Genomic DNA, 25,731 nt, shown 5'->3' on the forward strand with positions numbered 1-25,731 from the left:
TCTAAACCATAGTAAAATTCCATGTGTTGATGACATGGTAATATTTTTTTTTGAAAGCTTGAGGACCATAGGTCATAGCTAGAGGGACCCTATCACACCTCGAGGGACTCTATCACAGCTCGAGAGAGCTTATCACAGCTGAAAAAGTCAAGGACTCCAAACCACGGTAAAATTCTAGACTTTTAGATACTTTATGTGTCCAAACTATAGTAAAATTCTATGTGTTCAAGGCATGGTAATATTTTTTTGTGAAAGCTTGAGGACCAATAATTCGTAGCTAGAAGGATCCTATCACATCTCCAGAGACCCTATCATAGCTGAAAAAATTTAGGTCTCCAAACCATGGTAAAATTTTAAATTTTTTTATACTTTTATGTGTCCAAACCATAGTAAAATTACTTGTGTTTAAAGCATGGTAATATTTTTTGTGAAAGCTTGAGGACCACTCTATAATAGCTAAAGGGACCCTATCACACCTCGAGGGACCCTATCACGGCTTGAGAGAGCCTATCACAGCTGAAAAAATCTAGGACTCCAAACCATGGTAAAATTCTAGACTTTTTCATACTTTTAGGTGTCCAAATCATAGTAAAATTCCATGTGTTTAAGGCATGGCAATATTTTTTTGTGAAAGCTTGAGGACCAACAGGTCATAGCTAGAGGACCCTATCACACCTCAAGGGACTCTATCACAGCTGAAAAAGTCCAGGTCTCCAAACCACGGTAAAATTCTAGACTTTTCTATACTTTTATGTGTTCAGACCATAGTAAAATTTCATGTGTTGAATGCATGGTAATATTTTTTGTGAAAGCTTGAAGACCAATAGATCATAGCTAGAGGGACCCTATCAGACCTCAGGGACCCTATCACAGCTCGAGAGAGCCTATCACAGGTGAAAAAATCTAGGTCTCCAAATCATGGTAAAATTCTAGAATTTTTCATACTTTGATGTGTCCAAACTACAGTAAAATTTCATGTGTTAAAGACATGGTAATATTTTTTGTGAAAGCTTGAGGACCAATAGGTCATAGTTAGGGGGACCCTATCACACCTCGAGGGACCCTATCACAGCTGGAGAGAGCCTATCACAGCTGAAAAAGTCTAGGTCTCCAAACTATGGTAAAATTCTAGACTTTTTCATATATTTATGTGTTCAAACCATAGTAAAATTTCATGTGTTCAAAGCATGGTAATATTTTTTGTGAAAGCTTGAGAACCACTCTATCAGAGCTCAAGGGACCCTATCACACCTCGAGAGACCCTATCACAGCTCGAGAGAGCCTATCACAACTAAAAAAGTCTAGGACTCCAAACCATGGTAAAATTCTAGACTTTTTCATAATTTTATGTGTTCAAACCATAGTAAAATTCTATGCGTTCAAGGCATTGTAATATGTTTTTGTGAAAACTTGAGAACCAACAGGTCATAGCTAGAGAGACCCTATCACACCTCAAGCGATCCTATCACAGCTTGAGAAAGCTTATCACAGCTGAAAAGTCTAGGTCTCCAAACCATGGTAAAATTCTAGACTTTTTCATACTTTTATGTATTCAAACCATTGTAAAATTCCATGTGTTGAAGGCATGGTAATATTTTTTGTGAAAGCTTGAGGGCCAATAAGTCATAGCTAGAGGGATGTGAACAAATGTTTGCCAGTTACATACTGCACCTCTTCCACTTAGACAAAAAAATGTTACACTTATAAATAATATATGATTTATACTGATGTGTTGTAATCATGTATGCTTGATCTGTTTTCTATCAAATAGCAACAGAATTATTTTCTGAATGCTATGAAGTGTCTTAGGAACAAAGCACATATGGCAACACTATGGAGAAATTAGACAAAAGGCATTGCAATTATATGTAGTAGGTGAATTCCTCGCGTGTTGCTGCGGAATTTTCTTAAAAATAAATCATTATATACATAGCATTACTATATGGTATTCAGTCTATTATGTATGTATACATATGAATTTGACTTGCATGTATTTTATTGTATTAGATCTAGTAAAAGCTAATAGAATAAAAACTAATATTTGGTTACATTATAGTGGAATTAATTGACGATGAAACAAATAGTGTAGTACATGACTTGTATGTTAATAGATCAAAGATTTAAAGTATTTCACATGATATAGATGACATGGTCATTTTTTGTAATTAATATGGGATGACATGGATTTAGTGGGGAATGATGTGGACATCTTGCATGAAGGGATAGAATATTTAGTGGGTCACTTAGTAGATAATGATGTGGACACCTTGCATGAAAAGATAATTCATCTAGTGGGGTTTAGCTTTATAAGAGTTATAGATATAATTATTATATTAATGGTTTTTAAAAAATATTGTAATCATGTTGCTCTTATTTATCCTTAATATATTTTTTATTAAATAGAAACACAATTATACAAAAATTTATTTATAATTGATCTTAGCTACATACAAAACATTAAACATCTTAAAGACGGACCTCTGTCTATGGGTTATATATGACTTTCTTTATTTATAATAGTGTCAAAAATGGAAAGAACAAAAATGAAAAAAAACAAAAAGGTCTATATTACAAAAATGGAAAAAACCAAAAAGATCTATATTTATAATAATGTAAAAAATGGAAAGAACAAAAATGAAAAACAAGGTTAAGAGCCTTGCGCTCTACCAACTGAGCTAGACGGGCTTCTTGATTTTTTTAGCTTGATAGTTTTTGTCGTAATAACGGGTCTTTATATATTCATGTCATGTTCTCTGGAACAAAACGGATCATCGAGAGAAACGTAGAAAAGGGCAGACATCAGACATGTTGCATTGCAGTACCACTACTTGCGGTACAATCTTTTAGCACACGCACCATCAGCGAAACTTTGCCGTTTATGCAAGGAGACAGCTTGAGGCATATAGAAAACATCAATCCTTTTCTTCGGCTTACTGCCAAGTGCCAACAGTCCCTTGGATGTGACGCCATTGAAGCATAGACTTTCATCCATAGATCCCTTCTAAAGTAGCCAAGGCACATGGAGTATACACTAAAACACAAGCCTTGTTTTCTTGATGAAGCGCAAAAATTCCATTAAACCAATGTGCAATGTGCCCCATAATGATGTTGACATGCCTTTTGTTAATTTTCACTAGCTTGCTACTACGGTCTGAAGAAGAGTACGGGCCTGTTTGGAACACAGTTTTTTCATAGGAATTTTAAAGGATTTCGGGCCTGTTTGGAACACAGTTTTTTCATAGGAATTTTAAAGGATTTCATTCCTCTGGGAAAAAAGCCTGTGAATGCGTTTGGAACGTAGGATTTGTAGTTTCCGTTCCGGAGGAAAGGCAGCCGGGTATGTATGTTTCACGGGAAATAAAACATCCACCGCGACTCAAGGGAAAGCATCTCTCGTTCTTTTCTCCATCGCTCTCGCGCGCTCTGACTCCTCCCTCCCGCCATGGTGATGGAACCCTAGAAAAATTTGGCGCGAACAGGTGGAGATGGCAAACCACCATCAGCGAATCAGCCCATCCCCACGAAATCCCCCTCTCTCCGCTTCGTCTCTCCCTGCAACTCCATCGGTGCAAGGGCTTGATGTCCACCAATCTAGGGGAAGTCAAGAAATCCACGAAGAACCAGGTAGGATTTGATAATGATATGATTTTCCTCTTCAAAAATAGTTTTATTTTGCCCTCGTTTTGGATCTGGATCCAAATTTGTGGATCCGGCAGTACATGTTCTATTTAGATCTGATCTATGGAGTTCTTTTATCTTTCCCCTAAGTTTCTATAATAAATGTTTTTTGTGTGTGCTTGTAACTACGAAGCACTCTCTCCAATTACTCTTAGCAGTTAGCACAAGGAGATAGCACTTACGTTTTGTATATTATGCCTAGATTTTTTTTTCTCATGGTAGGAACTCTAATATATGTTATTTAACTTATTTTGAAACTGGAATTTTCATCATATTTTTCATAGGCACCTCAAAGAATAGAGCTAAGTGGAATCACCAGAGGAGGCTATATCTTATTGAACTCTTAAAAATCCATGATGTGCCTAGATTTCGGACACACAATGCATGGAGTAAGGATGCTTGGACTAGTATTGTCGCTCAGTTCAATCAGAAATTTTCTTTGTTGTTCTCTATTGCACAAGTGAAACAAAAGGAGCAGGATATGAAAAAAGAATTTCGTATTATAAAAGATTTGGTGGCAGAAAGTGGTTTTGGCTGGGATTCTGATAGAATGATGTTTGGGCAGCAATGGAGACACGCAAGAATAAGGATGCTCTGTTTTGGCGAGACAAGTCATTTCCATACTATGATGATCTGTTTGCTTTATATGATGGTGAGTTGATATGAGCCTGATTAGTTATTATTTTTACTGCATGTGATTACAGTACTTAAGACCACTCTAAAATATTGTCATAATTTTTACAGGGCGTTATGCTGAGGGAAGAAGCTGTCGCGGTATGGATCATTATGCCAATAAGGCAATATCGCCTTCACAAGTCTCTCCTGATGTGCAACCGCAGTCACCTAGTATACCTGCTCCTGGTTTTTTCAGTTTTGATATTGAAGAGGAGAGGAATGATACTAATTGGTTTGGTAATGATGCATTTACTCCATTGGGAACTTTCATGCCTCAAGACAGACCAGATGGACCATCTTCCATAAATCTAGCACCACATGTTCCTGAACAATTTGAAGAAACTCTTCGTCACAGTACCCGACCATCTAATTCAACTCCAGAGGCAGTTGATGGTAAGCGTAACAAAAGGCAAAAGACCAAGCACACTATTACAACTGAAGATTTTCATGAGAAGTACTTGAGGCTGAAAAAAGAAGAGATTGAACGATTCGTTGCCATAGAAGAGAAGAAGCTAGATGATCCTTTCAGTATCAAGAAATGCATCACTGTACTTGAGGGGCTTAGTGAGCTACAAACTGGAGATATGCTAAAAGCAGCAGACATCTTCAAAGACAATCCGTCAAACAGGGAAGTTTTTCTCTCATTTGGTTGTGATGCATTACGAGTAGGATGGTTGCTTAGACAAATTTAGATTACCTAACTGATATTGGTACACTTTTGGTTCATGTGCATATATGCTCACATGATTAGGATTAGCATCCTGTAGTGACTGGTTTACAGTACCTGTCACTGTCTTTTGTAAAGTAGAAGCTAACTAGGTATTCTAATGCCTAGGAATGTTAAGTTACATTGTAGTACATCATTATCGCTGAATTGTACGTCTGGCAATGTAATCTTCCCACATCTTGTTTGCTATGTCATCTCGCATCTCATTTCCTGCTTGTCGCAAGTTGTTAAATGCTGGCACATCATTATTGTATTGGTGATCTCCTTCTGGTACATCTATCATGTTGCTGTCATTGATATCTGTGGTAGCACTATGTACCAAACTGTCATCTCCATTGTGTAACCGAATGAAATTGTGTGTTAAACAACAAGCTACAGAGATATCAACTTGTGTCTCTATGTCATATGCTGAAGCAGCCTTTAGTATAGGGTACCTCATTTTTAATACACCAATAGCTCTCTCTATATGATTCCGTAGTTGTGCATGTCGAAGGTTGAATAATTCCTTCGGATTTTGTGGTTTTTGACCTGCTCTTCCTTGTTCTTGTAAGTGATATCTTGTTCCACGGTATGGAGCAAGAAATTGTGGTGTATTTGCGTAGCCTGCATCTACAAGATAGAATTTACCGGGGGGGACACTAAATCCATGGTTAAGTGCATCCTGTAGAACTCTTGCATCAGAAGCAGACCCCTCCCAACCGGCATGGACATGCACAAATTTTAGATCGAAGTCACATGCAACCATCATGTTTTGTGATAGACCTTGTTTTCTATTTCTGTATGGTTCTTGTTGTGCAACAGGAATAATCATTGGAATATGAGTGCCATCGATAGCTCCAACACAGTTCTGTATATATATTAATGGTGAAGTCAATATAAACGACCCACTTTACATATATTAAATACAATAAAACTGGCATGAAAGTTAACTATTTTTTGACTACCTGAAAGTATGGAGAAAATTTAGGCTGCCTTAATATACGATGCGGGTGTGGAGAAGGCAAGCATATATAGTGGCATGTCAGTTGTGTAAGTGCATTGAGCACTGCTGCAAAGTGACGGCTAATTGTTTTCCCACTATGTTGGAATTGATCTTGTAATACTCGATTGCTTGCATTTTTTGATACTGCATAAAGGAATATAGCTAATTGCTCTTCCACCGAGACATACCTTGAATCAACAAGTCCTTTTTCACGCAATCTTCGAACTAGAGCTCGGAAAATCTCTCTCTCCATATGAAATCGCCTTCGGCATACGACTTCATGCCCATTTAGTGTTTCATCAATAAATATGGCTCCATTCCGGACTGATGTATGTATGGCTTGCCTTTGTGACGATTGGGATGAACTAGCTTCTTGTAAGGTAGGGAGTACGAAGAAAAAAAATTCCTCTTCATTATTTGATCTACGCTGGTAGCTTGAATCCATTCAAAGAAATGGTATTTGTCTCTGATGGATGGATGCGAGAATGGCAAAGCTATTGTATTGCTGGACACACAATGCAATATGCTGCTGACCCGACAAGCTTATATATAGCAGGAGAAGCAAGGTGTTGTAGCAATGCCAGGGTAAGCAACGACACTTGCAGGGCTGCAACGGCTAACTTACCCAACGGCTATTTCCTCACTGCATGGAAAAACGTGAATGTTTAAAATTGTCCTGCAATCCAAACAGCAAACTTCAAGTATTCCTCTGTTTTAGATTCCTGTGGTTTTTCGCTTTATACTATATCCTATTCCTATGTTTTTTCCTATTCCTGCGTTTTATATTCCTACGTTCCAAACAGGCCAGACTCTTCGGCGTCGGAGCATAGCACGCCGTAATTCACGTACCCTCCTGCTGCTTAATTGTCTACGTTCGTTTGACTCCAGTGGCCAACGAAACGATCGTTGTATCTCCGTCAAGATCAACAATTAAGGCCTTGTTTAGTTTACCCTAAAAAATTAAAAAATTTCAAGATTCTCCGTCACATCGAATCTTTCGGCACATACATAAAATATTAAATATAAATAAAAATAAAAACTAATTACACAGTTTATCTGTAAATCGCGAGACAAATCTTTTGATTCTAGTTAGTCTATAATTGAATAATATTTGTTACAAATAAACAAAAGTGCTACATTAGTGAAATCTAAAATCTTTTCGTATCTAAATAAGTTCTTAAATGGCGTCCGCGTCGAAACGGCAGAAACCCAAAGCGCTTTTGAAAGCCCAAAACCAGTCGATCCCGACTCGACTCGTACTAACGTACCGGTGCCCGGCCGCAACCGCGACGCGCGAGTCGTCGCCACCTCGCCACGCCGCGCTCGGTCGGTCACGCGCCGCGCACTCGCCCGGGCTCGTTTGCCTGCACACGCGCCACCTCGTCCTCCTCGCCCCGCGCTGCCCCCCTCTCGTCTCGCCCCCATTGCGCGGCCCCGGGCGGCAGCGATCGTGCGCGGGGGAGGCCTAGACCTAGACTCCGGAGGGGCGGCACCGACCCAATGCAGGGGCATGCGTACAGCCGCCTGGGCAGCTTCGGCTCCGCGGCGAGCGCGCCGTCCCCCCCGCCGCCGCCGTCGCCGTCGTCACAGGTGCCGGCTGGGGCCGGCGCCGGCGCCGGCGCTGGCGGGGGCAGCCGGACGCCCGCGAAGGTGGGTTCGGCGAGGGGCATCCCGGGGGCCGCGGCGTCGGCAACGGCGGCGGCGCGGGCGGGGGTCGCCCACCGTGGCGGCGGCGGCGGCGCGGCGCGGAGGGTGGCCAGGGCGGTGCTCGCGACACTGCTGCGGAGGCAGGCGGTGTTCCTCTTCGCGCCGCTGCTGTACGTCGCCGCGATGCTGCTGTACATGGGCTCGCTCCCGCTCGACGCCGTGCCGCGGATCATCGCGCGCCAGCCGCCTGGGTCGGTGTACCGCAGCCCGCAACTGTACGCGCGGCTCCGCGCCGACATGGACGCCGACAACTCCACCGGCGCGGTTAGTCTCTCCCTCCTCATACGTTTGCTGCTGCATTTTGATTTTGTTTGTCAGGCTTGCAACGTGGCGCAAATGTTTGGCCGTATTGATCACAGAATGGTTGAAGCATGATTGAGCTTGTGCATTAGCAGGGCAGCGTAATGCTTTTGCATATGGTGGTCGAGCTGAGATGGTGTAACGTACTCTTTAGATTATTTTCAATGGTGTTGATCAATCCGAACTGGCACCTGGTCGTCTTCTAATAGTGAGGAAATGGGTGACAGTGGACATGTGCTTCAACCGTGGGTTTTATATTGTTAATTTGTTATTTACGTTCATCAGTTCATGTAATTGCTTTGTGCCATGGGCTGAAATGAACGGCCATTTTGTCCCATCTTCTGAAACTTGGTTCAGGTTGGCAGGCATGTTAGAATGTTATTGGTCATTGTTACATTGCATGATCACTGGTTGGTTTAGTCAAATTGTCTCATCCAAATTAGTATGTGCTATCCTGCCATTTGCTCTTAATAAATACAAAAAAGTGTGGTTTCTTTATTCATTATTACACCATGCTCCCATAAGTGATCTTCATTTTGCTTGCCCTCGTTGTCATGGAGAATATTTTTTTAAAAAATAGGATTCACAGTTTCGCACACATGATGGGTTACTACATAAGAGAAAGCATGTGGCGCCTGAAACCAAATCTGATACACTCATGATCAAGAAGCTCCAGTTGCACTCGCACCACAGCAAGCAAACCCTGCCTGCATTTCTGGTGTTTAAGTGTTCTGCATCTCGTTTGCTGTCATCTTCACCGCCTTTTATTCATGTATCACTTATAACATCATTTTATTATGTCCTCAAATGAAACAATGTAACTGTGGTTTGACAGACAAAACAAATGAATTTCAAATGATCCAGTGCAAAATATGGGTGAGTGGACAAAGAAAGTGAATTCCAAATGAACCAAAGTAAAGTCCGGTTGAGTGGACCAAAGAAATGAGTTTCGATATGCAATCTGCTCAAACCTGTTTATGCGCATGGGATACAGTGCATGAATGATGAAAAGATAAAAACATCAAATCCATCAGCAGATAGGCCTTTCCTTTTATTATTCCAAGTGGAATAAGAACATTGACTGAGTATATATTTGCATCTGTTTACATCTTTCATTACAAATGTCCCAAAGAAGATATTAATTGGACGGCATCCAGCAATGAAGTAGAAAAAGGCCCTGTACTTCTGTTTCCATGTTTTTATGATTATAATTTTCTGCTTCTTATTTGTATTAATTTTTCATGTATTCTTCTTCCTCTCACATTCTCATATTTTTCTAGCTAGCAACTGTATGGAGGCACACTTACAAAGGTGGCACATGGCGGCCCTGCATAAAAAACATGACAAATGGTATGCCACTTTCTTGCCGTTCTTCCATTTGTTTGGCTCTTGACTAAATATTGTGCTTCAGATATGCAGATTTCGTGCACTTGTAATTCTGTTTGTTCCTTCTAATGTCTTGTTTTAGGGTACTTCTAACTAATGTGTCTTTGATGCAATTTAGATTATTCTGTTACCTTTCTGATGGATTGTAAAACCCTGGAAGACTCTTTTTTTTCTTGTATTTAATCATTATAGAAGTTAATTTACATGGTCTTATGTTTTGATTTTAGCAAATGGCCTGTTGTTGCACATAGTTACATTGTTATATAGAACAGGCAAACAGGAGTTCTGCTACTGGCCTACTACTTATTATGCTCCACTGTAATGAGCTTATCAAAAAAAAATCAAATAGAGCATAATTCTGCTTTTAGAAAGCAATATCTGGTTGCAGGACAGCATGAACAAAGTGTAAAGGGGTGACAAGCCAAAGACCCTACTACAACAAAGCTAAATTTCAGAGATGTCATAATGAGTTTATCATACAACTTACAAACAAGCAGCTGCTTATATTGGGGCTATGATTCTCGGCATATGATTGACAAGTGTTTATGATTAACTGATCATCTTCCTGATATAAGAGTTCTCTTCCTTCTATGATTTGTTTTTTTTACCAAGTTTACACTTGGAAGAGTCAGATGCATTACCACCTCCAGTGCTTGTGTTATTAAATTCACAGTGTAGAAATTATTCAAACTGTATTAATTTGGACGCAAGATATAGGCTAGTTTATTTGGACAAATGAAAATTTACCCTAATAGTATCCAATTTTAAAAATCTTTTCAGGATATATGAAAATTTAGAGGTTAATGAAAGTGTCATTATATCACTCTCTGAAGGCGGAAACATCATTTTTGTTTCGTGACTGGAATTAGTTCCGTTTAGAAAACTTGCATATTGCCCCTGATCTCTCTCCCTCATAATTTATTCCATAACTTCTGTTAGGTTTACCTGAATCAAATGGCTACATATACGTTGAGGCAAATGGTGGTTTAAATCAACAAAGGACATCGGTAATCGCCTTACCTCAGTGTTTCTTATTACTCCTGATATTTTATATTTTTATTAACTGCTATATGGTATCTTGAGTTACTAACTCACGCCTCTTTTTTTTTTTCTGTTTTTCAGATATGCAATGCAGTCGCCATTGCTGGTTTTCTGAATGCTACTCTTATTATCCCAAATTTCCATTTCCATAGCATTTGGAGGGATCCTAGGTGCATTCCCCACCTCTCAACTCAAATTTGTATTAAGTACTGAAACATACCATTAGCTCCTGTAAGCTAAATGGATTTCCCCCCCAGTTCATGATGTAAAACCATAATATGTCATTTTCTTCTAGTATGCATGGTGATCTTGCTTGATGCAAATGTAAGATGTGGCCTTTCAGTCTTACAAACACTCCTAACATTTGAGTTTTTAAGTTCTCTAGAATGTTGAATTCGCACTTTATCTCTTGTTTGCATCATTATCACTCTAGAATATTGATGGAACAAGATCATGTATTGAAGCTGTTCTGCCGGCTGTTGCGCTTGAGAGACAGTTTATGGTGTACTGCTGGGGCTTTAGTGCTCCAAGAGACCAGGAGCTGATCCTAAGGCCGCTCGCCATAGTCAACTAATCCCATTATATAGCAGAGGTGCTGGTGGTGGTCGTTTGTAGTGTTTGGTGGCGCGTCTTTAGCTAATCCTTTGCTAGGCGAGTGTGTGCTGGGTTGGGGAGAAGGCATTGTGCCTCTCTCCCTTGTTTTATTCTCTTTTCTTCTTAATGAAATGATATACAGCTCTCCTGCATAGTTCAAGATTTTTTTAAACATGGTTTTGTATTACAGTATGATTTCAAGTAAGGCTGAGGGAGTTGTACTGCACAATGGACAAAATTATGTAGATCTGAAGTTAGTTGTGCACTATGTTGCTAGTTGTTGTTGACTGCACTAGTTAACACACCCTAAAGGTATTGGTTTTGTCCTTGTTTGCATGTCATGTTAGGAAAACTTCACTTCAGTGACTGAATTGCAGTTTCTTGTTATTATTGCTGAGAATTTCTAAAAGGGTTATATCAATTAGTTCTAGGAGGAAAATAACAATTTTTTAACAGTTGGATTACTTTACCTATTGTTGGGTGTTGTATACATTTGGCACTTGGTTCGATTGGATGGCTCTGCCTTTTATTAAGATGTTTCACTTTCTTCAGGTTCTTTGACAGTTCAGGTGGTTGTGTACATGTTATTGATTGTTCCTGTGCACTGTGAGATTTAGCTTCATGTTAGCTGATGCAAACGCCACTTGTCAGTATTATACTTTCCTGCTTGTAAATTGTATTAACGTCAGACATTTCATTTTTGCATACAGCAAATTCAGCGATATCTATGATAAAGATCAATTTGTACAACGTCTACAAAATGATGTTAGAGTAGTCGACAAAATTCCGGATTTTATAATGGAGCGGTTTGGTCATAATCTCAGCAATGTGTTCAATTTCAAGATAAAGGCTTGGGCACGCATTCAATATTACAAAGATGTTGTTCTTCCAAAATTAGTTGAAGAAAGGTGAATTTAAATACAGTTCAGTTACTACTTGAATCTTCTGTTATCTTGGCACACACACACAAAAAAATCCCCCCGCTGTCTACCCAAAAAATAGTGGCAGGTTGCAGACTTGTGGTTCCTTTGGTTTGGGTAGTTGCAGTGGTTGGCAGCCCATTTGGTTTGGGTATGACCCAGGTTACAGTGCAGCCCCATAGGGTGAAGCTGGGGTTCGGTAGTTTATCGGTTGGTTTGACTTATGTTCTTTTTTCGGAGTAAAAACCGCGGGGGCGGTCTTCCCCATCAGTTGTTTACATTCGATATGATTTAACTAGAGTACTAATTCAAATGTTATAGCTTTATTAATTGGTAACACAACCTTTGTATCTGATTACTATCATTTACTGTAGAATAGAGAGCACTTCTAGTATGTTGGATATGAATTTGATATTGAACTTGACATGGGAATCTGTAAAAGGATATATGATATATTTATAACCACTACAACCTTTTTGTTGGACTTGCTATGATATTGATATATAGTTAACATAGGATATCCTATATGAAAAATCATTAGTGGTGTTTGGAGCATCTCTTCAACTTTACCCTCCTAAATTTATGCTAGAAGGATACCACCTCTTTATTCCTGAAACTTATCTGCAGCAATCAATTCCTCTGACTCGATCAATTCTTTCATTCTTCGCCATCAAAAGTTTCTGTGACCTGTCGCTTGTGGAAGCTGACTTTCCAGGATTATGAAATTGTTGACACTCCCTTTAGTGATGGAATTAGGTGTGAAATCATTTCCTTGTTTACAAGGGCACTACTATTTAGCTAGGAGTTTCTATTTTGTTAAGTATCATTAAGTGTTGATTCAATTATAATGCATTTCTTTCTGATGCTATGCTCTTTAGTGCAGATTCATCAGGATTTCTCCTTTTGCCAACCGACTCTCATTTGATGCACCTTCTGCTGTTCAACGGTTGAGATGCTTGGCAAACTTTGAAGCCTTAAAATTCTCTAAACCAATTGTGTCTTTGTCTGAAACCTTAGTTTCTCGAATGAGAGAGAAAAGTGTTGCAAGTGATGGAAAATATATCTCAGTGCATCTTCGTTTTGAGGAGGTTGGGTATCTTTCATGAAATTCAATGCCTATATGTTTGGGAACCAAGGATCCACCATTATGTATTTGACTCTTGTGCGTAATATGCTGCCAGTGTTCTGAAGTAAGTGTGGCATCTGCTAATTGTCATCTTGCAGGATATGATTGCCTTCTCATGTTGTGTATATGATGGTGGTGATGAGGAGAAGAAGGAAATGGATGCAGCCAGAGAAATAGGTTGGAGAGGGAAATTTACTAAGAGAGGACGGGTAATAAGACCAGGAGTGATCAGAATGACTGGAAAATGTCCTCTTACACCTTTGGAGGTATGTCAGTATCTAATATCAGAAGGTAGAACAACTGCTGTTATTGACATTTCAGATATTTGCTCTCAAGCACATTTTGCTGGTCCATGCTTTGTTCATTTTATTTTATTCAGTTTAAAACAAATTCATTTAGGATCAGGCAGAATTTGTCTTGAGAAGCTTATCTTCTGATGTTTAGGTTGGGTTAATGCTTCGTGGAATGGGTTTCAGCAATAAGACTGCAATCTTTTTGGCATCTGGAAAGATTTACAGAGCAGAGAAGAACATGGCTTCTCTTCTTGAAATGTTTCCTCTCCTACAGACAAAAGAGACACTGGCATCAGAAGAGGAACTTGCTCCATTCAAGGTAGGAACTGCAGGGTTAGCTGTATTTTTTTGTTCTGTACTTCCATATGTTGATTGTTCTGAAACAACTGCCAGAATTTCTCCTCAAGGATGGCTGCTGTTGACTATAGCGTTTGTGCTCAAAGTGAAGTTTTTGTGACCACACAAGGCGGAAATTTCCCGCATTTCCTTATGGGTCACAGGAGATACTTGTATGGTGGGCATTCAAAAACAATTAAACCAGACAAAAGAAGGCTTGCTGTACTTTTTGATAATCCACGTATAGGGTATGATAACACTATTTACCCATAGTGTTTTGATTTATCTTGAGTTCTAAGCACTTGATCTTACTTGTTAAAATCATAATTTTCATTATGTGCAGGTGGAAGGCATTGAAGCGGCACTTGCTTAATATGAGAGCACACAGCGATGCCAAGGGGATTGAAATGAAAAGACCAAACGAATCCATATATACCTTTCCATGTCCTGACTGCATGTGCCGCTTGAACAGAACAGAACACTCGAAATCCAAACACAGTAGATAGTATCTCGTAGTTGCATTCCAGACTAACCCTATTCTTTCTGACATCCAGTTTAGTTTGTTCATTCTTCATTTGCTGTGCGGCTTTTCATTACTTCATCTGCAAGCATACTTGCCAGCTGCCACAGCATTGAAAGCAATCTATTCTCCCTATGTAGCGGTTTTTCCTTGTATAGCATATGCCAGCATGGAAACCCCAGGTTCCTCCATGGAGTATTAGGCCAATTGTTATGCTAACTATACATCAGCTGACTATAATCCTCAACAACAGATCTGACTCCAGTAGGATAAGGATACTATCCATTGTTGATGAAGTATCAAATGGTTTTGGGTAGTATTGCTGTTGTACATGGTTCGTAAGCAGTCTGTCATCATGTACAAATTTTGAATGGAAGACAGGCATTAAAGATTCTCATCTTGCCCAAAAAATGGCATTGTTGCAATAGTCTCCTGTATTCTTTTAGCTAGGTCTTCGCGTTGTAACTGTCACTTCTATTCACAATTCTGACAATGGAAACTGCCCAGTGGAACTTGATTCTTATTTCATCAGTATAGAGGCAAGGTATCTGCTTATTTGCAATAATGTGTTCAAAAGCTGCTTTGGTGAGGTTTAATTGTCATTATCAGATGGTCATGCATCTGAGAGTGAGCTCAAGGTAAAGTTCCGTCGTGCCTAGGGATGGCAATGCTACTTGCCGATGTGGGTACAAGTATGGATATAAGGCCGGTCTCAATGCATGTTTCATGAGAGTGTCATGCATATTAAATAGGGTGCCACATAAGCAAAATTGCTGACTTGGCAGGGTCATTAAATGAAGGAGTTTCATCGGATGAGAGAGGAGTTTCATCCCCATGAAACTCATGTGGCTCGGTTACCTAGTTTATAGTCTTGGTAACTGTGTCATGAAACTATGCATTGAGACTGGCCTAAGATTCTACCCATTGGTCTATGTGTGGATATATTGTTTCACATGTTAGTATTTAAAATGTAAATGCTTTCATCTATTCTAGTTATAAGAGCAGGTACAATAATAGGCTTATAGCCAAGCTAATGCTAATGTGGAGGAGAGAAGAGAGGAGAGAGATGATAGCTTGGCTCTTAGTTAAGCACCAAGCTGGGCACGGATGCATAGGTAGTAGTGGGCCCAAAAAACCAATGTTGTCAGAAGAAAGAAGAAAGAGAATGTGTTTTAGAGACAATTAGGAGACAACTTATTGTATAACTTGGCTCTAATTATTTGGCTTATAGCCAAGCACTTGGCTCTATTATTGACCTTGCTCTAATCTTAACTCGTTAATGTGGGTACCCATGGGTATCATATCCAATGTAGGCGGGTACAAATAGGGGTATAGTTATGAAAAATTATATGTTACATAATTCGTCACGGATAGGTTTTACTCCACCCACCACTTACTTGAAATAGCCTAGGAAGGAAGATGACAATTGAAATCAATTTTTATAGTAGGTGTTTTAGATAATCGTACATGTTGCCTCCTACTTCATATATATCCCCCCAAACTAATCCACCATGCGCGTAGCCTTGCTACTTTAATCGTGTCTTGATTTGATTTGGCAGGCACATACAATTCTGTCCCCCAATCTCTTGATTAGTTGTGTTTTATTTTATTTTTGGAGGAAATGTGTATATATATTATGTCTCTTCACTTGTCTGATCATTGTATATCGTCAGCATTCACCAGATGTTATGGTGAAATAAAACCCAAACTATCATTTCAACCATGAATCAAATCCAGTGGGGGGTACTTTCTTAACACATCAAGAATCCAAGCACTACAGAAAAAAAAATACCCTGTCGGTTTGCCCAAAACCGATTTTTCCGTGAAACCAAACAGAAAAAAATGTTCAAACCGAAGAAAAAAAGAAATAGAAGAAAATATAAAAGAATATTTAAGAGATAAAAATTACAGCAACAGGAAAAATAAAATATAAAAATATAAAGAAATTAAAGAGAAGATAAAACACAACAAAAACAGAAAAAAAAATAGAATGAAACAACAAAAGAAAACAAAAGAGGAAAGAAAAAAAAGAAGTACGGAAGAAAGAATGGTAATGATATATATTAGACGTCCGTGCATCTAGATGCTCCTATCCACTCATTTCGTTGCTCCTACACATTTTCTTATCCACTCCTTATTTTCATCTTCACTCTTCCCTCTTGTCTCGCTGCCCTGTCGCTCCTGCCGCTCGCATCCCGCGCCAGCACTTCCTGCTGCGCCATTGGCGAGCCATCCCTCCCTCTTTCCATGCAGCGACCCACGCGCCCTCTATGCCACCGGAGTGGAGCGCGACGACAGTAGCTTTCAGTGAGCGGTGCGCCTCCCTTCCTCCCTACTCCCTCTCCCTCGCTCTCGTGACCTCCATGCATCTGGAGATGAAGATGACGGCGCGGCTCCCGACGAAGTAGGTGGGGAGGGATTTGGATCTGAGGCCTCCCTCTCTCTTTCCCCTCCCTCCTCTTGTGGATCTGGATCTGAGTCCTCCTCTGCTCCTTCTCCAGCTCTTGATCCTTCTCCTCCTACTCCTACTCCTCCTCTGGGTCTAAATCTATGGGATGTTGTGGTGGCTAGGGTTCCAACGAGCTCTTGGGGTTCAGTGCTCGCTCGTGTTGCAATGGTGTTCTCTGGTTGTTTATAGTATGTTTTCAGATGATATTGTAGTAGGGTAGGGTTTCGGCGAGCTCTCGGGTTCAGATCTCGTTATTGTTGCAATGGTTCTCTCTAGACATTGCAGTAGGTTTTAGTTTTTGTTGCAGTATTGTGTTTTGAAATATTATTTCAGTTGCTTCAATTTGCATGTTCTAATAGTTTGTTTCATGTTGTTACAACAGTTGTTCAGTGTTGTTGTATTACTATGTCCATTGTGTTTCAGTTGCTCAATCCAATACTTCAATATGCACTATTGTATTAGTTGTTGCATGTCGTTGCAATAGTTGTTCGGTGTTGTTGTAATACTATATCCATGGTGTTTCGGTTGCTCCATTCAATACTTCAATCTACTCCATCCGTCCCTTTTTAATTGTCGCTTGCGCTTCTCGAAAAACAACTGCCGGCAATTATATATTAAAAAATATTAATATTTATAATACATAATTAGTATCATTAGAAAGATCTTTGAATCTAGTTTTTTAACAAATTTATTTGGAGATACAAATGTTGCACGTATTTTCTACAAATCGAGTCAAACTTGTGGCACGTCTGCGTCAATTAAAAAGGGACAGAGGGAGTATGTTGTTGTATTAGTTGTTACATGTTATTGCAGCAGCTGTTTGTTGTTGTTGTAATACTATGTTCATAGTGTTTCAGTTGCTCCATCTAATACTTCAATCTGTATGTTGCATTAGTTGTGTTGCATGTTGTTGCAGCAGTTGTTCGGTGTTTGTTGTAATACTATGTTTATGGTGTTTCAACTACTTCAACCTATTGTTGTAGCAGTATGTCCGGTGTTGTTGCACTATCATACACATTGTGTTGTAGCGCCAAGCGTATGTTGGCATCGGTGTTCCCCGCCCCTACCGCTCCCACTTTCCCCTCGCATATAGTCACGCGCTTCAAACCCTAACCCTATCCTGACTGTGGCGTGAAGATCGGATGGAGCATGGCGACGACACAGTTGCGGGCGTATGACTGCCAGTGCACCGCGCGACGTTATATCCTCCGTGGCTCTTCGTGCAGTCGGGCATCTGCTGCAGCGGGGTGGTAGCGTGTTGTGTTCCTATTGTAAATGAGGGCAGCTAGAGTGTCCATGTCACCCCTCACATAAAAAGAAGAGTAGGGCAGAATCACTCGATCGCTCACGCCGTCACGTGCTGCTCGTGGCTCTTCCGCCTCTCTCTCGTATCAAGCGTCTCTGTTCCCGCCTCCCGGTCGTCACCACTCGTCAGCATTGTCGCGGCGGCACCCAACCCCGTTAGGTAGCTGAGCTTCTAATTTCCGCCTTCACGTCAGGCGACACCGCACGTCCAGGGGGCAAGATGTGGTAAAGTGTTTTTTCCATTGAGGATACATGTTCTCATTCTTCCACTATGGGCGTGTTTGGAACACTACACGTGAGTGGCCAGGCCAAAGCCAACCAAAGGCAGGCCAAACCCACATATTTGGTTCACAGTATCAAATTTGGCTAACTCAATTGAGATTTTGTTTGTTTCATAGTATGCAGCTCGTCCAATGCCAACTGCCGCAAAGATTCACCCTCAAATCACCATAGAGGAGCGCAAGTGAGCCGAGCTTCAGAAAAAACAGTGCATCAGGGCCTTGTTTAGGCCTTGTTTAGTTCACAAAAAATTTTGTTTTTAGCTACTGTAGCATTTCGTTTTTATTTGACAAACATTATCCAATCACGGAGTAACTAGGCTCAAAAGATTCATCTCACAAATTACAGATAAACTGTGCAGTTATTTTTTATTTTCGTCTATATTTAATGCTCCATGCATGCGACCAAAAATTCGATGTGACGGAGAATCTTGAAAAATTTTGCGAACTAAACAAGGCCTTAGTTCCTAAAAAATTTTGCAAAATTTTTCAGATTCCCAGTCACATCGAATCTTTAGACACATGCATGAAGTATTAAATATAGACAAAAATAAAAACTAATTGCACAGTTTGATCGAAATTGACGAGACGAATCTTTTGAGCCTAGTTAGTCTATGATTGGATAATATTTATCAAATACAAACGAAAAATCTACAGTGTCGATTTTGCAAAATATTTTGGAACTAAACAAGGCCCAGACTGTTGCACGCCCGGAGCATGGGCCACCCCCAACCGTCGTAGCAAACACACCTATGTGTGTGACTGTCTGCACACTTGTGCCAAAGAGAGAGAAGGCAAAATTTGCCTGGAGACATCGTTAAAATGTGGTTTTTGCCACAAACCATCAAATTTTTTTTGTCTTTGCCAAGAACCATTACAATTTCATGTATATTTGCTGGAAGACACTATAGTTTATATAATAGCATTTTTATCTCAAATAGGTCACACAATACTAAATTTGGACAAAATACCCTTGCCCTTCACTAGTTTTGTAGGACCCAAGCCAAGCCTCGTCGGTGACCTGGTGCCAAAGCCTCGCCGCGCCGCCAACTAGCCACACTCAACGAGCAGGATGAGAAGGTTAGGGTCTGAAAGATTTGGGATTTGGAAACAATTTAGGTGGGGTGAAGATGGGAGAAGGGGAGGAGCAGCTACAGGAGCTAGGAGAGGCGAACAGCTACCGGAGCCAAGGTTGCCGGCATTCCGCCCCAGCGAGGATGGAGCTCCCGTCCACATTGTCCGGTCGTGTATACGTGCTTGACTGCTCGCCGCGTAGCCGCGTAGTTTGCGCCACCCAGCCACGTGCTCGCCGCACGGGACGACACCGCTGCTGAAAACTGCGGGCACAGCCGGCGGTGGAGGGTCTTTTTTCCGCGTGAGGCTGCATGCGAACGAAGCTGCAAAGAGAAAGGATAAGGCAAAGGGGCACATTCGCCATTTCAGTATCTGCCTATTAAAATCAGATAAAATAAAAGGTTGAATGTCTTCTAGCATATTAGCAAAGATTTAGGGTTTGTTTGGCATAGCTCAACTTCACTAGTAAAGCTATTTTTTAAAAAATAGCTTCATGAGTGACTTTCTAGATGAAGTTGAGCTGTTTTAGAAAAAGTGTTGGACAAAATAGCTTTACCAACTACTTCATGCATAGTTGAGAGAGAGAAATGAGGGAGAGAGCTACAATAAGCTACTTTTTTCAGCTTCATCCCAACTTATATTTTTGTGAGAGGAGGAGAAAAACAGCTTCACCCATAAAACTATTTTGTAAATAAGTGTTTAGCAAAAAAACAGCTCACAACAGCTCGTGAAGCTGTTGTGAGCTGTACCAAACAGGCCCTTATAGTGTCTTTTAGCAAAGGCAAATTTTTTTAAGGCCCGTTCGTTTGAGGCAGTTTTACATCAGGAATTGTTCCGGTTAATGGAAGCCTGTGTAAATTGACTAACGATTCCGGTTCAGAATTCTTCTACGCGATCATTCGGAGGAAACGAACGGGCCCTAGTGGTTTGTGGCAAAAGCCATAGTTTAACGGTGTCTCATAGCAAATTTTGCAAAAAGAAAAAAAATTTGTTCCAGACACGAGAACCCGTTCAAAAACCCTCGCCTCCACTACCCTCGCCTCGCTGCGGCGCGTCACTAGGACACGGAGATCCAGCGGCGATTCCGGCGATGGAGTACGTAAACCCTCTCACTGGCTTCCGCGTCGACGGCCGACGCCCCAACGAGGTGATGCCTCCTTCCCCGCTTTTCCCCTCGCGCGGTTCATGCGCACAACCCTATCTCACCCGGTGTTTGACGTCAAGCAGATGCGGCAACTCAAGGGCGAGGTCGGCGTCGTTGCGCGCGCAGACGGGTGAGTAAGGCCCCCCTCCGAATCCGATGAACGAACGACTATTCGATTAGGACTGCGGACGGCGGTACAGCGCTCGCTTTTGATCGTTCCTGCTGTTTTTGTTGCTCTATGCAGGTCGGCGTTGTTCGAGATGGGCAACACCAGAGTCATCGCTGCCGTCTACGGCCCTCGAGAGGTGATTCCCCTGATCCTATTTGTGTATCTCGGCGTGCATGTGTGAATCGTGATACATAGGTCATGTGCACCAAGTGTTTGAGGAAATGTCTCCCAGAGGGGATTTACATTTACTCGTGTACTGTTTGGTCTACAGTTGAATTCTCTGAGCCAACCTGACCTTAGTTTATTCTTCAGGGGTCTTTTTTAGTGAAGTGGGGATCATATGGAAAAACTTGTCTATTCTTTACATTTTCTATATGCATGAAGAGTGTTTGAAACCCACTAGTATCCACAATGGCCTCTGGACAATAAAGCATTGTTTGTTTATACACAGTGTTCTTTCTTGAGATATACTGGAGAACTTGGAATTATGGAAATTTCAATCACTAGCGTTCTTTCCTTCCTGTCATACTACACACAACACCAGGGAACCTTGAGAGTCATAGGGCTTTTGCTTGGGCTTATCTGTCGAATCTGTCAGCCATTCAAGAGTGTTTTTTCTCACAAAAAAAAATCAGTGGCAGTACTTTCAGCCATAGCTTATCAGCCAAGCGAACAGTACAGCCATGGCTTATTCGTACCTCCTTATTTTCTTCTTCCTGTTGTTAGGAAGATATTTACATTTCAGTGTAACCAAATAACTAAAAGTTCATGCTCTTGGATTGTTCATTCAGGTTCAGAACAAAGGTCAGCAAGTAAACAGCAATGAAGCTTTGGTAAAGTTTCACTGACCAAGTGCATTCTTTAGAGGTTGTCCTTTGTGATGTGTTCCTGAGAGTGTTCTGTATGCAGGTTCGTTGTGAGTATAGGATGGCAGAATTTAGTACAGGAGATCGGAGGAGAAAACCGAAGGGTGACAGGTACATTCGAACTTGAACACAGTAAAATTTGAGTAAAAAGAACAGTCCAGTCCTTGGGCATTCGCAGCATCTGGTTCATTTACTATCAGAATAGATTTCTGACGTGGCAAATGTGTATTATTTTTCTCTCTACCTTATCAACAAGCTTCTTTTCCGTGCATCCTGTGTTTTCGACATCACAATTGACTTTCCCAATAGAGTAAAGAATCCTCAGTAAGCGTATTGGTGTCAGATGTTTTTATAACAGTATAACGGTTGTGGATGGCTTTGTTGGCTTCACATGCCAATGTAGCTTGAAGCCTGACATGTCCAGCCCATCGCAGCAGTGCCCACAGCTGCAACAGAGGATTAGCGATTGGATTAGTTGGTTTGTTTTGTTGCTTCAGAGGAAAATTAGCTTGTTTGGTAGTCAGTTTGTTAGATTGGTTTCTTAGGCACTGAGCTCTCGAAGGCATTGGCTATTGAGTTTAGCAAGCAAACTGTTGTCCCTAATTCATCTAACCTTGCCTCCACCTCTTGAGAGGGTGAACTTGCCTTCACCTCTTTGCCTAATTCCCCAATTCCCAGCCATATTGGTAATATAAGTTGTAATTCAGTACCTTGATCTTATTTTTTTTTTTTGGTTCCTTTCTCCGTTCCTTTTTTTGTCCCTTTGTGTTGGTACTTATGAACTTTTTCTTTCTATATATTCTAATATATTATAATCATCAGGGGTGTGCCCATCCTGTTTTCCATTAAAAAAAGTAGGTCATGGTTAAGATCAGAAATTTCATGAGCAGCATCCAGCATAACAGTGCTGCATTGCTGCAGTACAATTTAGTTGACTTGCTTTATTTGCTGTTGGGGTGAACGCCCAGCGTGCAAAATGGATATAAGTTGCATGAACTGAAGTAGCGAACTAAAGTGGATTTAGCTTGAAGGTACATGTTTCATTTCCCATATAACTATGATAGTGAACTTCACTACAATCATCTGGCAGGCGATCAACAGAAATTTCTCTTGTTATTCGACAGACAATGGAGGCAAGCATATTAACACATTTAATGCCACGCTCACAGGTCAGTTCTGTTTAGTCACGTGTCCTTTAAAAAACTTCAGTTTTTTTTATATGATATCAGGGCCAACTTCCGGTGCTTGTTATACTTTTTTGCAGATTGATATATATGTCCAAGTTCTTCAAGCTGATGGTGGTAGGTGTTATTCTTTCTTACTTTCTGATTGTTGAAGTAGTCTCTAGGCTGTATTTACTCTCAGAACCCCTCTATTATTTATTCTAAACAAAGTTTTTTTTTTGGTTATGTCCAAAAGTGAGATCAAGCAAGGACATTTTTTTTCTGTGGGCTGAGTAAATCTAGATTTATGCTTTGCATGATGAGACAAGCTGGAGAATGTATACCACTTATGATGTGTGTCTTCCCTTAGCTACATGATAGCATATTAGTATATTATACTCATGCTATTGATTCTTTTGCTTCTTGGAAATAATTTAACCATAGTTTTTGCTTCAAAAATTACTGTCATCTTGACCATGACCATGTGTACAACAGGAACAAGGTCAGCTTGCATCAATGCTGCAACACTAGCTCTTGCAGATGCTGGGATTCCAATGCGAGACATTGTCACATCTTGTAGTGCTGGCTATCTGTGTTCTACTCCTTTGCTCGGTAAGACACCAACCTAATTTTCATATCTTTAATAGTAATTTTATGGTATAAATAAAATTCAAATAATTCTAATGTACTATGCGGCTATGCCAGATCTGAATTACCTTGAAGACAGTGCTGGGGGTTCCGATGTCACTGTTGGCATTCTTGCAAAGATGGACAAAGTGACTTTGCTTCAGGTATATAGATCATGAATCACATTGTTGCCTCCTCAAGATTTGTCTCTAGTCCCAATCAAATTATATGTTTCAGTTTTGCTCTTCTGTGAAATACTTTTTTTTTATGTTTGATTACTTAGTATTATCTCTTGTTAGCATAAGAAGGAAGCAACTTAAAAAGTGCTTTTTTCAGATGGATGCAAAATTACCGATGGATACATTTGAAAATGTAATGGGACTTGCAATAGAAGGGTGCAAAGCAATTGCAACTTACATTCGAGAGGTAAACAACTTTTTGTTGATCTTCCATTATTCGTGACTGCAGTTTTTTTATTCTGTTTACATTGAATGACATGTCATTGACACGTTGAACTTCTGGGTTGTTGACTATCGTTCTGAAACAGGTGCTATTGGAGAATACAAAGAAGCTTGAGTGTCAGCGTGGTTAAGGTTAACCTTAGGAGGTGGATCTCATTTGCCCAGTTTGTTTTACACTTGAAGCCTTGACTGGTCTGGGTAAAAGTAAAACTAATGGTTTATCTCCGTACTCGGCAGTGCATGCAGATTAATGACCTGAACCTGTCGAAAGATTGCTGACCCAACAATGGACATCAAACAGCCATTAAAAGTATTCCTGGTTATGGATGGATGGCTTTGGTGCAGTGCGTTGCAGTGCACAGGAACTTCCTTAGCTTGCTTGAATTTCTAACGGAGTATGTGTAAATCAACAGAAGCTGTTCAAGGCAAGCTTGAATGGGCATCCCATACAGAATTTGAAAGCCTAGAGGTCGAGGATGTCAGCAGTTCTAAAGTAGGAAATCAAACTTCGATTGATCGAGGAAAATCTATGCCGATACACTTTTTTGGACTGTTTGCTATACCCCACTTACCCAGTATTGAAGACAATTACATCACTTTACACAACTTTATACTCCCTCCATCTCAAATTGTAAGTCATTCCAAGAATCTTGGAGAGTCAAACTTTTCTAAGTTTGACCAAATTTATATTATAAAATAATTATTATTATGGTACTAACTAAGTATCATTAGATTCTTTCTTAATTATATTTTCATAGTATATTCACTTAACGTTACAAATCTTAGTATTTTTCTCTATAATTTTGGTCAAACGTGAAAATGCTTTGACTCTCCAAAATTCTTGGAATGACTTAAAATTTGGGATGGAGGGAGTACATACAGATCCTTAAGCAAAATGTCTGTCCTGGTGGCTGCTCAGTTTTACTATAGTGATTTGCAAAAGTGGTTCATGAGCTCAGACTACACACATCTCCCTTCTTTACATGCCTTAAGTACAAAGTGTTGATTGCTTATTTGTACATAACGGGAGCCTGTTCGTTTGAGCTTATTTGTCGAATTTATCAATCATTTAGCAGTGTTTTTCTTTAACAACAAATCAGCGAATAGTATTTTCAGCCACGGCTTTTTAGATAAGCGAATAAGGGCAAGTCAATAATTTTTTATTCTCTATCCCTATCACATTCTATACCAAATATGGCTATGGGTATAAAATCTCGTACCCATACCCTCTTTTTCTATTTCCATTTCTCTATCCTAATCTCTATCCAAACGCATGGTGAGTTTTCTTTTATTCAGTATGGATAGGTATACTACTACAATGAACATTTTATTTTGTCCCTTCCTATCACTTTACAATGAACATTTATCAGATAGGGGCGGATCTAGTAAACAGAAGGGACATGGGTGGTCTACACCCGACAATTTTGCAAAAAGTTAGAAGTTAGTAGGCATCAAATAACCAAATAGCTTGAGGTTAGAGTTTGGGAACTCGATTTCGTACAGCAGACAGGGAAGAGAAGGATGTGGGAACTTAGCAGCCTGGGAACGAAAACATTACTCACGTTTTATTCCTATGTTTTACGTTCTGGTAACGTCTATGTTCCGAAAACACGAACCCTAAGTTCTAGTTCCCGTTCCCATTCCGAAAACATAGACGGGACACACGGTTGTTATGTGTGAGAATACCTAGCGGGCGCTCATCAGTGAAGGCCTCGGCTCCCGTTGTAGGGCGGCGGAGGCAGTAGCCCAACTAGAAATCGATCTGGGAGATGAGAGGCTCGATCTGGGAAGAGGGACCTTTGTCACTAGGAACCAATCTAGGAAGAGGGAGGCTTGATCTAGGAAAAAGGGACCTTTGTCAGCGCGATGTAGGCGGTGGCAGCGGCATAAGGATAAGAGGAACGTGAGTG

At 40.4% G+C, this 25,731-nt stretch overlaps 3 protein-coding genes across 5 annotated transcripts; all 3 read left to right on the forward strand.

The window, feature by feature from the left end:
• LOC8072546 lies at positions 4,246–5,245 on the forward strand. The gene is made up of 2 exons (XM_002439874.2): positions 4,246–4,330; positions 4,423–5,245. Exons 1-2 carry the CDS (start codon positions 4,246–4,248, stop codon positions 5,043–5,045), a joined length of 708 nt encoding a protein of 235 aa, XP_002439919.2. The 3' UTR covers positions 5,046–5,245.
• LOC8061770 (uncharacterized protein At1g04910) lies at positions 7,425–14,847 on the forward strand. Of its 2 annotated transcripts, XM_021447164.1 has the most exons (10): positions 7,437–8,033; positions 9,350–9,419; positions 10,395–10,462; positions 10,578–10,666; positions 11,801–11,998; positions 12,894–13,098; positions 13,235–13,402; positions 13,581–13,748; positions 13,823–14,013; positions 14,109–14,847. In XM_021447164.1, exons 1-10 carry the CDS (start codon positions 7,563–7,565, stop codon positions 14,269–14,271), a joined length of 1,791 nt encoding a protein of 596 aa, XP_021302839.1. In that variant the 5' UTR covers positions 7,437–7,562; the 3' UTR covers positions 14,272–14,847. The 2 variants fall into 2 exon arrangements, with proteins under 2 accessions (XP_021302840.1, XP_021302839.1); XM_021447165.1 differs by lacking the exon at positions 14,109–14,847 and having other exon boundaries at positions 7,425–8,033; positions 13,837–13,999.
• Positions 20,291–24,427, forward strand: LOC8072548 (exosome complex component RRP41 homolog). 2 transcript variants are annotated; one of them, XM_021447033.1, is made up of 12 exons: positions 20,291–20,538; positions 20,619–20,665; positions 20,780–20,840; positions 21,496–21,537; positions 21,614–21,681; positions 22,661–22,739; positions 22,835–22,871; positions 23,229–23,345; positions 23,439–23,524; positions 23,697–23,786; positions 23,908–23,967; positions 24,068–24,427. In XM_021447033.1, the coding sequence occupies exons 1-11, from the start codon at positions 20,482–20,484 to the stop codon at positions 23,950–23,952; spliced, it is 729 nt and encodes a 242-aa protein (XP_021302708.1). In that variant the 5' UTR covers positions 20,291–20,481; the 3' UTR covers positions 23,953–23,967; positions 24,068–24,427. The 2 variants fall into 2 exon arrangements, with proteins under 2 accessions (XP_021302708.1, XP_002439921.1); XM_002439876.2 differs by having other exon boundaries at positions 20,294–20,538; positions 24,059–24,427.

Source organism: Sorghum bicolor, chromosome 9, assembly GCF_000003195.3.
Source record: "Sorghum bicolor cultivar BTx623 chromosome 9, Sorghum_bicolor_NCBIv3, whole genome shotgun sequence".
NCBI classification, from domain to species: Eukaryota; Viridiplantae; Streptophyta; class Magnoliopsida; order Poales; family Poaceae; genus Sorghum; species Sorghum bicolor.

Coding starts and splice junctions, on each gene's coding strand:
- LOC8072546 (XM_002439874.2), top strand. CDS start 4,246: ATGGAGACACGCAAGAATAAGGATGCTCTGTTTTGGCGAGACAAGTCA. Junction 4,331..4,422: donor TCTGTTTGCTTTATATGATG/GTGAGTTGATAT, acceptor TAATTTTTACAG/GGCGTTATGCTGAGGGAAGA.
- LOC8061770 (XM_021447164.1), top strand. CDS start 7,563: ATGCAGGGGCATGCGTACAGCCGCCTGGGCAGCTTCGGCTCCGCGGCG. Junction 10,667..11,800: donor AGCATTTGGAGGGATCCTAG/GTGCATTCCCCA, acceptor TTTTGCATACAG/CAAATTCAGCGATATCTATG. Junction 13,749..13,822: donor AGGAACTTGCTCCATTCAAG/GTAGGAACTGCA, acceptor AACAACTGCCAG/AATTTCTCCTCAAGGATGGC.
- LOC8072548 (XM_021447033.1), top strand. CDS start 20,482: ATGGAGTACGTAAACCCTCTCACTGGCTTCCGCGTCGACGGCCGACGC. Junction 21,682..22,660: donor AGAAAACCGAAGGGTGACAG/GTACATTCGAAC, acceptor ATCATCTGGCAG/GCGATCAACAGAAATTTCTC. Junction 23,525..23,696: donor ACAAAGTGACTTTGCTTCAG/GTATATAGATCA, acceptor TGCTTTTTTCAG/ATGGATGCAAAATTACCGAT.